Source organism: Trachypithecus francoisi, unplaced genomic scaffold (assembly GCF_009764315.1).
Source record: "Trachypithecus francoisi isolate TF-2019V2 unplaced genomic scaffold, Tfra_2.0 Lachesis_group21, whole genome shotgun sequence".
In the NCBI taxonomy this organism is placed as follows: Eukaryota; Metazoa; Chordata; class Mammalia; order Primates; family Cercopithecidae; genus Trachypithecus; species Trachypithecus francoisi.
Genome location: NW_022681467.1, coordinates 40,067,646 through 40,083,854, shown reverse-complemented (window position 1 = coordinate 40,083,854; position 16,209 = coordinate 40,067,646). Strand labels below are relative to the sequence as shown.

At 48.4% G+C, this 16,209-nt stretch overlaps 1 protein-coding gene across 7 annotated transcripts in view; it reads right to left on the bottom strand.

Annotated features, from left to right (window-relative positions):
- Positions 1-5,534: 5,534 nt before the first annotated feature.
- The window catches only part of HNF4A (hepatocyte nuclear factor 4 alpha), a 77,279-nt gene continuing 66,604 nt past the window's right edge, over positions 5,535-16,209 (bottom strand). For 3 of the 7 annotated variants that reach the window (XM_033186482.1, XM_033186479.1, XM_033186486.1), the window contains exons 8-10: positions 14,235-14,471; positions 9,693-9,878; positions 5,535-8,688 (exon numbers count right to left, since the gene is read on the bottom strand). In XM_033186482.1, coding sequence (XP_033042373.1) covers positions 8,546-8,688; positions 9,693-9,878; positions 14,235-14,471 — 566 coding nt within the window. In that variant the 3' untranslated portion in view covers positions 5,535-8,545. The remainder of the gene's footprint in view (positions 8,689-9,692; positions 9,879-14,234; positions 14,472-16,209) is intronic. The other 4 variants (XM_033186485.1, XM_033186481.1, XM_033186483.1 and 1 more) reach the window with 2 other exon arrangements.

Here is a 16,209-nt window from a genome sequence, read left to right as displayed (position 1 = left end):
AAGGCTACCTCTGGTCTCACCCCTGCCTGCCTCTCAGACTCGGAAAAATGTTCAACACATCATAGACACTCACTAAATATTTGTCGAATGAATGAATGAATGAGAGTCTATTGGATTGGTTCTTTTCTGTACTCCACTGCCACCATCTTGGTATGGACATTACTATCTCTCACTTGATCCAGTACACTTGTATCTTCATTGGTCTCCCGGCTTACAGTTGCACCCCTTCCATTGTCTGCCACAAAGCAGCCAGGATGATGTTTTAAAGATACAGATCTGGCTGGGTGCAGTGGCTCATACCTGTAATCCCAACACTTTGTGAGGCCGAGGCGGGTGGATTGCCTGAGCTCAGGAGTTCAAGACAAGCCTGGGCAGCATGGCAAGACCCCATCTCTACTGAAAATTCAAAAAAAAAAAAAAGTTGTGGATGCCTATGGTCCCAGCTATTCAGGAAGCTGAGGTAGGAGGATCATTTGAGCCCAGGGGACGGAGGTTGCGACAGTGAGCTGTGATTGCGCCACTGCACTCCAGCCTGGGTGGCAGAGGGAGACCTTGTCTCAAAAAAATATATATATATATATACACACACACACATACACACACTCACATATATTTATATACATATATACAGATCTGCCTATAACCTGCACTGCTCTCAAACCTCCAGTGGGCCGGGCGCGGCAGCTCATGCCTGTAATCCTAGCACATTGGGAGGCCAAGGCGGGCGGATCACTTGAGGTCAGGGGTTGGAAACCAGCCTGGGCAACATGGCAAAACCCCATCTCTACTAAAAATACAAAAATTAGCTCGGTGTGGTTGCGGGCTCCTGTAATCTCAGCTACTTGGGAGGCTGAGGCAGGAAAATTGCTAGAACCTGGGAGACAGAGGTTGTAGAAAGCCGAGATCAGGCCATTGCACTCCAGCCTGGGTGACAGAGCGAGATCCCCTCTCAAACAAACAAACAAACAGAAACCTCTAGTGGCTTCCTTTTCCCCGGAAGAAATTCCAGACTCCTCTGTCCAGTATTTGAGGTTCCCACCACTTGTGTGCACACCAGCTGTCCTAGTGAGCGAGCTTCCAGAAGTGGGATGAAGGCTTCCAGTGGATCTGAGGGAAGTTTTAGAGACATACTGGAAAGGTATTAAGAGATACTGTACTCAAAGTCTGTTCTTTACAGGTCTTCTCTCTGAAAGCTTTAAGGAGAAAGTCTCCATTGGGTACGTGTATGCCCTTAATATCTCTGTAATATTTGTCAGTTTTCCTTTTTAATACAAAAGCAAGAGCAGAGCTTTCCCTGAGGTGATTCCACCTGGCTGCAGCCGAAAAACACTGTTTTCTTTTCACTAATTTTGCAGTCACCTCTTATTTATGGCAAATGATGCTGGTTTCCTATTTATGTCAGTGACCTGAAGTTTAAAGGGAATCATGATGAACTGATTTAACGAAAAATAAGTAATGGAAGTTACGGCGGTCCTTGGGCATAGAGAGGGCAAGGTGGCTTGTGCACGAAGGTTGGAAAATGCCAGCTCCGTCCTGCCCCCATGCACAGAGGTCCCGCTGCCTCCTCCCACTTGCCACTCACTCCTCAGCCTCAAGTGCACTTCTGTCTTGCCTCATTATTGCCTCTGAATCCTCCTTCAAAGCACACACCTCTCCCTTTCCCAGAGTGCAGTCACCTCGCCCTCCCTGCCACCTCACCAGCTGTCACGTTCACCCCTTTGGCTCTTGTCATCAACTGCTTCTAATTTTCCCGTCCTTGTGAAAACTGAAAGCTCTAGGAGGGAGGCGCCTCGTGCCATTGCTTCTCCATAATCCCAGCATGTCTGGCGCAGGGCTCTGCCCATCGGCATTTGGCATGAGATGAACTTTCCACCATTCACACTACTTCTGTGCCCACCACGCAGTGGTGGAGTCACCAGTGTCTTCCTCAAGGCCTCATGTTGGCCCCTGGAGCCAGACAGTGAACATCAGATCAGTGGCCACACCAACTATGGAGTGTTACCAGCTGTGTGTGGACCTTGGGCTGGTCCCTTCCTCTCTCCTCCTGAGCCTGTTTCCTCTTCGTTGTTGTTGTTGCTGTTGTTGTTGTTGCAGGGGTCTCATGCTTTTGCCCACACTGGAGTGCAGTGGCATGATCTCGGCTCACTGGAACCTCTCTCTCCCTGGTTCAAGCGATTCTCCTGCCTCAGCCTCCCCAGTAGCCAGGACTACAGGCACATGCCACCACGCCCGCCCATTTTTTTTTTTTTTTTTCGTATTTTTAATGGAGATGAGGTTTCACCATGTTGGCCAGGCTGGTCTCAAACGTTTGCCCGCAGGTGATCCACCTGCCTCAGCCTCCCAAAGTGCTGGGATTACAGGTGTAAGCCACCATGCCCGGCCTTGTTTCCTCATTTGTGAAACAGAACCACAAGAATGACAGCCTCAGAGGTGGTTGTGGGAATTAAATTGTGTCCAGTCATGTTTGGCAAAGAGGAAGAGCCCAGTAAATGTCCTTGGCGTCATGATTTGGTGTCTAACTCCACCATCGTCAAACAGCTGCCTGGGATCCTGTGATTCAGGCCTCTGAGATCACATCCTGGAATTTATGTATGATACGTGGATCTGAGAAGTGTAGATCAAAGGTTATCTGGGTTCCACAAATGAGGAAGTAGGACGATCTCACCAATTTGGGATGACAGGCCATTCACACCTCATGAAACTTTCTTTGGATCTTCAAGCAGCCTGTCACCCAGGGGCCCTTCTAGTTATGGTCCCCACGCTGAGCAATGATGGAATGATGGAATAAGAAGCTTCTAGTAGCATGGCTTAGGGAAACAACTTTTCAGAGGAACTAAAAAGGGGTCAGCCTAGGTAACATAGCAAGACCTCATCTTTACTAAAAATAAAAGAAAAAATTAGCCAGGTGTGCTGGCACACTGTACCCCAGCTACTCAGAAGGCTGGGGCGGGAGGATTGCTTGAGCTCTGGAGGCAGAGGTTGCAGAGCGCTATGATGGCGCCACTACATTCCTGCCTAGGTGACAGAGAGAGACCGTGACTCAAAAAAGAAAAAAAAAAAAGAGGAGCCTTAGAAATCCCAGTTCTTTTTTCCATTGTTTTATAGCAGAGAAAGAGGTTTAATTGTAGGGCCGCCAAACAAGGACATGAGAGGAAACCTCAAATCTGTCTCCCTGAGAAGCTTGAGAAGCTTGAGAATTGATTATTCCTTTTTTTTTTTTTTTTTTTTTTTTTGAGATGGAGTCTTGCTCTGTCACCCAGGCTGGAGTGCAGTGGCATGATCTCAGCTCACTGCAACCTCTGTCTCTTGGGTTCAAGCAACTCTCCTGGCTCAGCCTCCCGAGTAGCTGGGATTACAGGTGTGCACCACCATGCCCGGCTAATTTTTGTATTTTTAGTAGAGATGGGGTTTCACCATGTTGGCCAGGCTAGTCTTGAACTCCTAATCTCAGGTGATCTGCCCACCTCGGCCTCCCAAAGTGGTGGGATTACAGGTGTGAACCACCAGGCTCAGCCAATAATTCCCATTTCTTAATCAGGCTACCTGGATGGTGGAAGCATGGGCTCAGGTCTTGGCTGGGGTCTCTAGCTGTGTGACCTTGGACAAGTTTCTTCACCTTTCTGAACCTCAGTTTCATCATCTATAAAATGGGAATTTGACTGTCTGCTACCTGAACTGATGCTGTTTAGCAATTGAAATAGAAACCAAACCTGAAGCTCTGGCTGCCTGTGCTGAGATTTGAGATTAACCAGGGCAAAGGGCTGATGAGGTGGAGGAACCAAGGGTAGAGGAATTTATGGCAGCCCAGGGTTTATGGTTTTGATATGGGTTTATTAAGCACAATTTAGGACTGAAATAGTCTCCGCTGGTCCCTACCCCCTCGTGTCCCCGATGGCGGCAGCATGAACAAGGCCTCCGTTGCAACGTTGTCGAAAACATTTCCTGGTGCTGACTAGTGGAGGGAAGGCACAGGGAGCGGCCCTAGGGATCAGGTAGACAGCGAATGGGTGCTCTGAAGGCTGGAGAGTTTAATGGTTAACCTCCCGCTAAAAGGGGCGCATGAAGAGTTCACTTGTACTCCTCATGTAACAGGAGCTCTCACAGTTACTGTGATCTCATTCCATTGAATCCTGACATCTTCCCTGGAGGAAGATATCATTCCCACTTTACAGATGAGGCTCGGAGTGGTGGAGTGACCTGCCCAAGGTTACACTGATCAGCAAGACGTGTGCTTCCCAGACCAGAACTTTTGTCCCCTCCCTTAAGGAAGAGCTGAAAGGATCACGCTGCTCTACCCTCATCCCCAATGAGGATGTCCCCATATGTTGGCATCCCACGGTCCAGCCATCACCGAATGCTGTGGTGTGCTGGTGAATGTTAACAACGGGCTCTCCAGGAACAGAAGCCCTGATTTGTAAAGTTTGCTAGTCTTTGTGGTGTAAACACTCCAGCAATAACCAATTTCAAGCTATCAGTGTGGCACTGGCAAACATGGAATTGGGAAGAGAAGCTACTAGTCAGTTCTCACAAGCCAGCTCCAGCACAACCCCGAGTGAATGAAACGCTGTGGTCTGTGGTGGCCGAGACACAAGGCCGCCTTCCTATAATAGTTTAGCCGTGGAGAGAACCCCAGTGCCTACAGATCTGGCTGGAGATTCTTAAGCACATCCCTTGCTTTTATTCTTTCTACTTATTATTTATGTTTTGAAACAGGGTCTTGCTCTTTCACCCAGACCGTAATGCAGTGTTGTATTCATAGCTCACTGCATCCTCGAACTCCTGGGCTGAAGCAGTCCTCCCTCCTCAGCCTTCAGAGTAGCTGGTACTATAGGCACACACCACCACACCTGGCCAATTTTTAAATTTTTTTGTAGAGATGGGGTCTCCTTATATTGCTCTGGCTGGGCTCGAACTCCTGAGGCTCAAGTGATCCTCCTGCCTCAGCCTCCCAAAGTGCTGGGACTACAGATATGAGCCACTGTGCACAGCCTTGTTCTAGAAAAAAGCAAAAAACAAAACAAAACAAAAAAACCACTTGCTTTTATGGAATGTCCCCACAGCTACTCATCTCCCATTGCTGGCAGGTTGAGGTGACCCAGAAAAGGGCTCTGTCTTGGACCTTGGTGGGGGATGACAGACCCTTGGACCCTCTTGCCATTCTTCCAGATCTTTCCATTACACTCTCCCTCATCACTCCCCTCTTCAAGAGGGGGGATCAACTTTCACTCTCTCCATATACTAAGTACTTGGAATCAAGAGACCAGGGTTAGATGTCCACCTCTGCCTCCCAAGAGAAATCACTTCCCCAAGTCTCAGTCTCCTCATCTGGAAAGTGGGAGTAATCATGTCTAACTGCTTACCTCGTGATGTGAAGACTCAGAAATTATAATGGATACAAAAACATTCTGCACATCACAAAGAACTATAAAACTATTCTCATTCTTCCTTAAAAAAATTTTTTTTAGCCCCCAAGCAGAACCAGAAGATTCAGTCTTATTTCTGACACCTGAAAGAAAATATACTCATCCGAGGACTTAGAAAACATATGCGCCATTTATTTTGTTTTATAAACTTTTGTTAAAACACACAAGAGTACGAAATGTTTTTTGTTTCTTTGCCCCATCAGGTGGCAGTGATGGGGGCTCAGGGGGCAGTGCAGGACCTAATGACATTCACACCCACAGAAAGATGTGGGCGTTCTGATGGGACCCAACCCACTTTGGTAATTGCTTGATGTAAATTTCACAATTCATCTTAATCAGGGCAGATCACAGAAAAATTTGGCAAATGTAATTGGCTCGGTGATGACAAACAATAGAAGAGCGTTCATTTCCGACCCTCTCCTCTCCTCTGTCCGCTCTCAGGAGAGCCATGCGGATTTCAGAAGCTGCTGAGAGCTGCCTGAAGATCGGGGTGTCTTGGTGGGGGAACGGTTGTGCCCACGCTTGTCCCCCCAGCAACCCTCTGTTAGTCCATCAGATTTTATGTTTTAGGACCACAACTCAAGTGGCCAAAAAAAAAAAAACAAAAAGAGAGAGAGAGATTTTCTAATATGTCAGCTTAGAGTCAAAAAAGTAAACTTTGTTTTGTGTTTCTCACATTACAATAAAGTTATTAAAGTGGAATGGGTTTCTTCTCCAGAAAGGGGTAGATTCCCAGCAGAGAACTGACCCCCTGCTCCAAAAGATTGTTCCCATGAAGGGCCACTGTTGCCCTCTGCATGCCATGGGACATTCTTATCTCAACCTTGCTCCCATGACAGAGGCCTGAGGAACGCTGGAGGGAGGAGGTGGAGGAACAGAGTGGGAATGACCACAATGCCCGGAAATGGTTCCAGCCTCCCTGACTTACCGCAGACCAGGCTCAGCTGTCTGGAGGGGATTTCAGGGGCACTTGAATGAGGTGGTGGAGGAAGGCTTGGGAGCTCTGAGCAGGGTGCAGTCTCTCCTGGGACTGGGGGTTTGGCTGGGACTGCCATAGGGATGTGGTGATTCCTCTCTGACACATCACCCCAATACTTCTCCATGCCTCTTTCTCATAAAAAACAATCATTAATGGTGGGATTTCTGGGCACTGGGGCACTGCCTCCATTCACTCAGAGGGGTCAGTGTTGAGTGGGGAGCAAGAGTCGGTCCAACAGTTTCCCTCCTACCTAATCACACCTCTAGCCCCAGGACACATCCCTTTTGTTCACACTGGTCAGTGGCATTTTCCAGAATGTCCCCAAAGCCACCAAGATTCCACATGGATGACGTGCTGGACGCTCCATCCTAGGGTCCAATGTTTCCAGAATACACCTGGAGCGACAATCTCCAGAATAAGCCTCAAACCCGGGCCTGCTTAGCCCTCCCGTGCCCCCACACTGCGCACACTGTCCCACCCCCGTGCCAACAGGCCAGATGAGCCCGACTCCCAGGAAACAGACCCCTGCCACCCCTCCCCTAGACTTGGGGAGTGAAGAGAGAAAAGCTCTCAAGAGTTATGAATTCTCCTAAATATTTATCAGCAAACAGGATACTCGACCGTAAGTGAATTTTAGTGCAGGCTCAGGCCAATCTTGGTCCTGGGAGTGGGCAGAGTTCCCAGAGGAACGAGTCCGGTTTCTGAGGCTGGAGAAGGGAGCCAGAAGCCCCTCAACTTGATCACAATGAGAACAAAGGGAGCCTTTGGAGAAGTTATTCAGCCACTCTCGTTAAGAGCTCCTGTTCTGATCCAGGGAGACCTGGGTTCAAGTCCTGACTCAGCCACTTCCTAGTTGTGTGAGTTTCAGAAAAAAAAATCACTTCACCTCTTAGAACGCAATTTCATCTTCTGTAACAATCTCTAGGTTAGGAGGGGCGGGTGAGTGTGGGGAGGGAGGAGGAAAATAAAAAAACAAAAACAATCTCTAGGTTAATAGGGAGGAAGGGAGGATTAAATGAGATGATGCATGTCAGATGCCTTAAGACAGTGCCTGGGAGTAACGAAGAGCTTGAGACAGGCCCTGGGAGATCATTCCTCCTGGATGTCACTCTGATGTGAGAGTTTACCCATCTTGTCCTCTCCAGCCCCAAGCCTCATTACTCTCACCCACATTACATCATCCACCCCACCTGACCTCCCAGCTCCCAGCCTCCTGTCCTCTACAGAACTGCTGTGTTCATTTTCTGGAAGCCCAGCTCCCTGCATACCCCTTGCCACTGATCAGGGCCTCAGCCTGGTATTCCAGACCTTATGCTCTCCAGCAGGCCTTCTCTCTCTTCATCATCCCTCTCCCAAACCATTCTTCATCAGTTCTTGCTAGATGCTTCCTACCATGAGGCCTTGACTCAGGCTGTTCTTTGGAATGTCCCGTCTCACCCATTGTACCAGCCAGACTTCTACCCCTTCTCAGAGGCCTAGTGGATGGTCTGCCTCCTTCTGATGCTTTTCCTCTTCACTCCAAGTTCCTGTTGCAGTTGCCAACCTGGGCTTGTTTTCTTGGGTTGAAGGTCTGCAGAGATCCTCACCCCAAATACCCACCCAAGTCCCTGAAGAAGGAGGGTGCAGGGGGGCTGGAGGAGAAAGGCGTCTTCCCTCACCACAGCCTTCTAGACCCTGCCTGGCCCCAGTCAGTGCTTACAACATGTTCCCAGGATGACTGGGGGAATCATTTCCAAGGCCTCCTTGGCCTCTGGAGAGGTGGTGTTGGAGAAGATGGGATGGCTGAGCAAGGCGACAGCAGAGGGAAACGGGCGTTTGAGGTGGGGGCAGCAGCAGAAGGAGGAGCGAATGGATGAAGGTGAAGGTGAAGGCAGTGGCTTCAACATGAGAAAAGTTGCCCAAGGCAGTAGAGGACTTTCCAGTGGGGTCTTCCCGAGTCAAAGTCTCGTTATCCAGAGCAGGGCGTCAAGGGTGGCAGTGGGATGTGGCCCTTAGGCCATGTTCTCAGGCCCTTTATCCTTCCCATCCCTGCTCTGGGACTGGTCCTGGCGTCACGTCTTCCTTTGCCGTGACCACGTGATCACCAGGCGTTCTCTGAGGGGGCTGGGGGGAGCCAGCGGAGCCCCCAAGCCCCAGCGGCTTGCTAGATAACTTCCTGCTTGGTGATGGTCGGCTGGGGGATGGCAGAGAGGGGCTTGACGATTGTGGCGACGGCTCCCGGCAGGAGCTTGTAGGGCTCAGACCCTGAGCCACCTGGCGGTGAGGGCTGTGGGGTCTCAGGGGTGGCTGGAAGGACAAACAGACGGATAGGGGCTGCTCAAAATTCCAGCCTTTGTGGGAGTAAATGAAGAGCCCTAGGAAAGTTCTCCCCCTGACCCCCGGCCCACCCCGCCTTGACTTAATTTCTTCCTCTATAAAGTGAGAGAATTAATTAAACCAGATAATCCCTAAGGTCTTTTATGACTCAACCTTCTGTGAGTCCCAGATCATAAAGCCTAAGTTGTATGAGGTCTGGAAGGTCTCACCACCCATCTCCTCCATCATTTATTTGATATGCAGACTGAACTGCTTCTCCGAAACCAAGGCCCAGGCTTGGCTGTCACCAACGGCAATGGGATGGGTGACAGGGATATTCTTTCCTGGGAGAAGGAGCCAGCAGTTGATGAGACTCAGGGCCAACTGGCTCAAAAAATACCATTTCTTGGATATTTAGGAGATGAGTAATAGAAACTGGCCGCACTCTCATGGCAGGTTTGGAGAGCAAATTTGACCCAATTGGCAAACTTTGTTCAATGGACAACTTTCTCCAAGAACAATGTCAGTAAAATATCATCTCATCTCAGTGGATCACTTCATCCCATTGATAATCTTATTCTTTGAAGAGCCTTGCCCAATGACAAGTTTACACTTTGGAGGTTTTCAGAGGATGGTCTAGCCCAGCAGATATCCTGACCCAATGGATAGTCTCATCTAATTGTCCAATGGATAGCCTTACCCAATTGAGCAGCCTTACATCAATGACCACTTTTACCTCATGGACAATGTCAACTAATGGGATTCTCATCCAAGAACATCTTCACCCAATAGATTACCTCGTCCAGTGGACTGCCTCATCCCAACAATGGCTTCATTCAGTAAACGCTGTCAGTCACCTTACTGAATAAACAGCCTCAACAAATGGACAACCTTGCCCTTTATTCCCTACCCTGGAACCCAGAAAACTGTTGCATCCTGGTTCTACCTTCTAGACTCCACCTTCTCCTGCTTCCTCTCTTAAGCCCCATCCTCACCCTTTGCAAGGTAGAGTCCCAGAGGTTGCCCACCTGCCTGCCCCCTGGGTCGGGGCCACTCACACATCTGTCCATTGCTGAGGTGAGTGGGCATTGTGTTGGCAACGATGACATTGGTTCCCATGTGTTCCTGCATCAGGTGAGGGTGCAGGGGGTGGTGGGCATGGGGTGCATCACTGGAGGACCCTGCAGGAAGAGAAGATCGATCAGGATGAAGAGTCTGGGGCAGACCTCAGGCCTTGGGACGCCATCTTCCTCAGGTGTGATCAATCAACCTGCCCATCCAATATTGGCAGTGCCTGTTGGGTACCTATTCCTGGGTTAGTAAACTAGGGTGTACCATTCCCATCCGTAGGCTTCATGAGGGTGTTAAGAAGACCCCAAAAGACCAAGAGAACAAAAGTGAGTTGAAAGAAACAAGGTGCCTATAAGGAAGCTCTGAGATCAAGTAAATGTTCTAATGAGTAGTGTATTGGATGTAATCAATGGCTTTCAAAGCTCCTTGGCGTGCAAGTCCTTCAACCATTTGGTCCTGCCTCACCTTCCAGCCTCATCCCCCACATCTCTGCTGCAGCCAACTGACCTACTTATAGCATCTATGTGTCCTCTGTGTTTTCCTATCTCTATGCTTCTGCTCACATTGTTGCTTCCGTCAGAGATGTTTTTTCCACCCCAAACCCACTCCACGTCCATAAGCCCAAATCCCAGCTCATATATTTCGTCTCTTTAGAAGCCTCTCCTGATTCTCCTCATTCTCCTTCCTTGGATTTCTCATAGTAATTTATCTGTAACACAACTTTTAGGAACAACCACTTCTTCTGTCTATGAGCATTACAATTTCAGATGTATTTTTCTTCTTTGAGAGCCTAGCAGATTGTCTGGAACACAGTAACCGCTTCAAACATGTGTCAGGGAGTAAAAATACCACCTGGGGTATGGTTTAATAATGGCCTATGGTGAGTAATATGACAATGATGGAATTTCAATGCTTGCAAGAGATCTCTACAGTACATTGATCTCAGTGATAAATAACGACTGTTGATAATTAACAATTATCATGTGCCAGGTACTGTTGTATAGCACTTTTCATGTTGTACATAATTTAATCCTTACAACAATCCTATAGAACGGATACTATTATTAGCCCATTCTACAGATGAGACAACTAAGCCCAGAGCTCTTAACTATTTGGCAACAGACCACAGGCTCCTGATCCTGGTCTCAGTGACACCTGATTCATAATAACCCCTTGTTCACAGGGTCAAAGTGAGAATGAAATGAGCTATCACACAACAGTGGTTCCCAAGTGGGGATGATTTTGGCCCATCAGGAGACATTTGACTATATCCGAAGACATTTTGGTTGTCACCACTGGAGAAGTGCAACTGGCACCTTATGGGGACAGGACAGAGATGCAGCCAAACAACGCACAGGACAGCCCCGCACAACAAAGAATCGTCCAGTTCCAAGTATCAATAGTACCAGTGTTGAGAAACCTCGCCCTCACTGAAGCACCTCCAAAATCTCGAATTCAACATCCCTACTTTGACTTCACCTCGTGTCCTTCCAGCTCCCTTAATCTAGTACCATCACTGCAAAACTTCTTCCACCCTACTGAGGCTGTCAATTCACTGACACTCTCTTTTCACTATCACCCCATCCTTTTGTTGTTGTTGTTGAGACAGAGTCTTGCTCTGTCACACACGCTGGAGTGCAATGTCGCAATCTCGGCTCATTGCAACCTCCATTTCCCGGGTTCAAGCAATTGTCCTGCCTCAGCCTCCTGAGTAGCTGGGATTACAGGTGCATGCCACCACATCTGGCTAATGTTTTTTTGTATTTTTAGTAGAGATGGTGTTTTGCTGTGTTGGCCAGGTTGGTCTTGAGCTCCTAGCCTCAAGTGATCCACCCGCCTCGGCCTCCCAAAGTGCTAGGATTACAGGTGTGAGCCACTGTACCCAGCCTCCATCTTTATTTCTCTTTGAGTGCAGCCCAGACTCCATGACCTATCATTCTAATCACTCCCTTGCAGTCATCCTAACTCCTTCATACTCCCCTTCACAGTCAAACCAAAGGGTTATCTACTCTATCTCCACCTTCCCACTTGCTCTCTTTCGAGCACTCTCCAATCTGGTTTCCACTCTCCCAGCTCTCTGGAACTGCTTTCAACACAATTTTCAAGAGCCTCCAGCTGCCAATCCAATGGACTCTTTCCTCTCTCTTCCCCTCCTCCCTTCACCTCTCCATTTCTCCCTCTTTCTTTCTGTCTCTCTGCAGAGTGTAACACCATTAAACACTCTGTCCTTCAAACACGTTCTTCTCTTGGATTCTGGAATTGCCCTGGTTTTCTCCTACCCCTCCGGCCAGTCTTCTTCCCTTCCCTCCATGGCTCCATCTTCCCCTGATTCCACAGAGCTGCCTTTAATCTTGTGCTTGAGCAGCAGACTCATACATTCAACTGCCTCCTTGGTAACTTGGATTTGTAATAGTCATCTCATGCTTAATGAGAGTCCACAGTGAGGCTGGGCATGGTGGCTCACACCTGTAATTCCAGCACTTTGAGAGGCCAAGTCGGAAGGATTGCTTAAGACCAGGAGTTCAAGACCAGCCTGAGCAACATAGTGAGACACTGTCTCTATAAAAAATAAAAATGAAAAATTAGCTGGGTATGGTGGCACACACCTGTAGTCCCAGCTACTCGAAAGGCTGGAGGACCTTTTGAGCCTGGAAGGTTGAGGCTGCAGTGAGCTATGACTGCGCCACTGCACTCCAGCACTCCAGCCTGGGTGACAGAGAGAGATCTCGTCTCAAAAAAAAAAAAAAAAAAAAGGAAAAAGGAAAAAAAGAGAGTCCACAATGGATCTCTGAGGTCACCCCTCATGACCACCCCCAGACTCCAGCATCAAGTTGTTTATTCTGTCCTCCTCATCTCAGTAAACTACTCCATCATCATTTCTGCTATTCAAAGCAAAAATTTAGACTCTGTCCTTGACTCTTCCTCTTCCTGTCACTCCCTACATCTGATCAGTCAGCAAATCCTGTGGATGTGGGCTCTTCCTCCAAATAGATGATCAGGTTTATCTTCACTGCTCCATTTCCATGGTCCAAGCCTTCACCATCTGTCACATGATTGGAGACAGTGACATTCTCAGGAATCTCTGTAATTTACTTTGTACCCAACAGTCAGAGTGGTTTGTTTAAAGCATTAGTCTGGGCTGAGCATGGTGGCTCACACCTGTCATTCTAGCACTTTGGGAGACCGAGGTGGGCAATCACTTGAGGTCAGGAGTTTGAGACCATCTTGGCCGATAGGGTGAAACCCCATCTCTGCTAAAAATATAAAAAAACAAGCCGGGCGTGGTGGCGGGTGCCTGTAATCCTAGCTACTTGGGAGGCTGTGCAGGAGAATTGCTTGAACTTGGGAGGTGGAGGTTGCAGTGAGCCGAGATCCTGCCACTGCACTCCAGCCTGGATGATAGAGGGAAATTTTGTCTCAAAGAATAAAAATAATTAGTCTGGTTTTCACTCTCCTTACAATAGTTGCAATGAGAATAAAATCCAAATTTTTGACAAGGTTTATAAAGCCATATGTTTATGATTTGGTTTCTGCCCAATCTCCATCTTCACCTCCTACATCTCCTCCATCTCACAGCCTTGCCCTTCTTTCTCAAACACACAACTCTCTCCTTTCCAGGACCCTTGAAATAGTTCCTTCTTCTTGGAATATTCCTCTCTTGTTTTTTTTTTTTTTTTTTTTTTGATGGAGTCTCGCTCTGTCGCCCAGCCTGGAGTGCAGTGGCGCGATCTCAGCTCACTGCAAACTCCACCTCCCAGGTTCACGCCATTCTCCTGCCCCAGCCTCCCAAGTAGCTGGGACCACAGGCGTCCGCCACCACGCTCAGCTGATTTTTTGTATTTTTAGTAGAGACAGGGTTTCACCGTGTTAGCCAGGATGGTCTCGATCTCCTGACCTCATAATCTGCTCTCCTTGGCCTCCCAAAGTGCTGGGATTACAGGCGTGAGCCACTGCTCTCTTGTCTTTTAAGCCTGCATTTCCTTTCAGCCATTAGGGTCTTAGCACAAGAGTCACCATTTCAGAGAGGTCTCCTTTGGCCTTCCCTATCTAAAGAGGATTCCTTTTCAGTTAAACTCTATCATATTACCTGTTTATTTCAAAATCATAAAATGTGAGCCTTTATACACACATGCACGCACATACGGGCATATACACAGATATCCACGCATCCATGCACACTCACACACACACAGCCTCCCGGAGGGCAAAGATCTTGTTCTTTACTGAATTGCCAGCACTTAGAACAGTGACTGGCATGTGCTAGACTCTCGGTGCCTAAACAAATAGACCATTGCCTTTGTTTCCATTTTTCTGGTGAGGAAACTGAGGCACAGACGGGTTAAGCAACTTGCCCAAAGCTGCACAGTGGGGAAGCCAAGGAGCTGAGGGGTGAGCTCAGGTCTGTGTGAGGCCATCTCCTGGAGAGTCCCCCCTCCAACCCCGCCCCTCCTGGGCCTGGCACAGACCTCCCAGCAGCATCTCCTGCAGCAGGTTGTCGATCTTGGCCATGCCGAAGAGCTTGATGAACTGGATCTGCTCAATCATCTGCCAGGTGATGCTCTGCAGGGTAGGCAGCAGCAGCAGCAGCTCTCCAAAGCGGCCGCGCGAGTCATACTGGCGGTCGTTGATGTAGTCCTCCAAGCTCACTTGCACCTGGGAACGCAGCCGCTTTATCTTCCCTGGATCGCTCAGCCCTTTGGCATCTACAGTGGAAGAAGGTGGGCAAGGGAGGGCAGTAGGGTCCAGCTGGAGCATCTGGGGAGTCAAGACCCAGATGTTCCCTGACTTGTGGCACACAAGGAGTCTTCAGCAGTGTGGGCACAAGGATTCAGGGACCTCAACAACCATGGTGCGCCAGCATGAATTGTAATTTCCTAGACACAGGCAGAAAAAGATTTCTGCCACATTTCCTAAGGCACTAAACCAGAAGAGTAGGTAGGGAATAGGAGATGGAGGGCGGGACTTGAGGAATGCGTCCAATAAGCACCTAGCAACTGCCTCATCTTACACATGGGGAAACCCAGACACAGTGCAAGGATAGGGCTTGTCCTAGGTGGCACAGCCAGTTGTTGGCAGAGCCACGATGGGAACTTGGGGTTTTGGGCCACAGTTGAGGTCCCCTCATCCAGACCTCAGCACTTGCTGCCTCTACTGTGTTAGAATAGGCTCCCCTTCCCTGGTTCCTGCTTCCTATCACCTTAGGGACTCAGGTTAGGTTTCACCTCCTCCAGGAAGTCTCCCTTCTACCCTCCTATGTCTGCATCCTGTGTCCTTCCTGTTTCCAAATCTCTGTGGCCCCTCCATCACTGCTGACCACACAGGATGTAATTGTTGTGCCATCCAAATGTGAGCTCTGCAGGGGCAGGCATATGTCTTATTTGCCATTTTTATTTTATCTTATTTTATTTTATTTTATTTTTTGGGACTGAGTCTCCCTCTGACTCCCAGGCTGGAGTGCAGTGGCGTGATCTCGGCTCATTGCAACCTCTGCCTCCCGGATTCAAGCGATTCTCCTGCCTCAGCCTCCCGAGTAGCTGGGATTACAGGCACATACCACACCCAGCTAATTTCTGTATTTTAGTGGAGACGGGGTTTCACCATGCTGGCCAGGCTGGTCTCAAACTTTTGACCTCAAGTAATCTGCCTGCCTCAGCCTCCCAAAATGTTGGGATTATAGGTGTGAGCCACTGCACCTGGTCTTTGCCATGTCAAACCCACCACCTAGCACCATGCATAGTCAATATTTATTGAATAGGGCCGGGCGTTATATTTATTTATAACTATATATAAATATTTTGTTAGATGGCTGGATGAATGAAAGAAAAAAAATCAGTGAATAAATTCTAGATCCTTAGCCTAGAAGGGACTTAAGCGGTCATTCAATATTTAATCTCAACCTTTATAGAGGTAATGCATTTATTTCCTCTTTCATGGAGAAAGGAAGTGGCAGAAAGAACATTCACCCACATTTCTAGTGAGCTCTCTCCACTGAATCATGTTTGTTCATTTGTTCATTCAGTCCACAAATGTTTACTGAGCCCCTCCTGCATGCCAGGGGAACTAGGTTCCCCACCCCTTCAAATTGCTAGAGGCTGCTGCCTCTGACTCAGCATCAGTGATCTTGCTCATATTGCAGAACAATTCTGCCAGTCCAGCCTCATGCCGAGCACTACAGAGGATACAGACTGGGCCAGGCTGTGGAGGGAACTAGAACTAGAAATCTCACCCTCTGGGAAGTGTGGGATAGCACGTGGTAGGTAAGAATGTGGGCTTGAGAGAGAGAGAAATCGGGATTGACAGGTGGTCTGAAGTTCAAATCCAAGCTCTGACATTTTCTGGTTGCGTCACCTTGGGCAAGTTAATCATGCCTCAGTTTCCTTATCTGTAAAATGGAGATAATAATTCCTACTTCACAGGTATCATGTTGGTAAGTAAGATAAT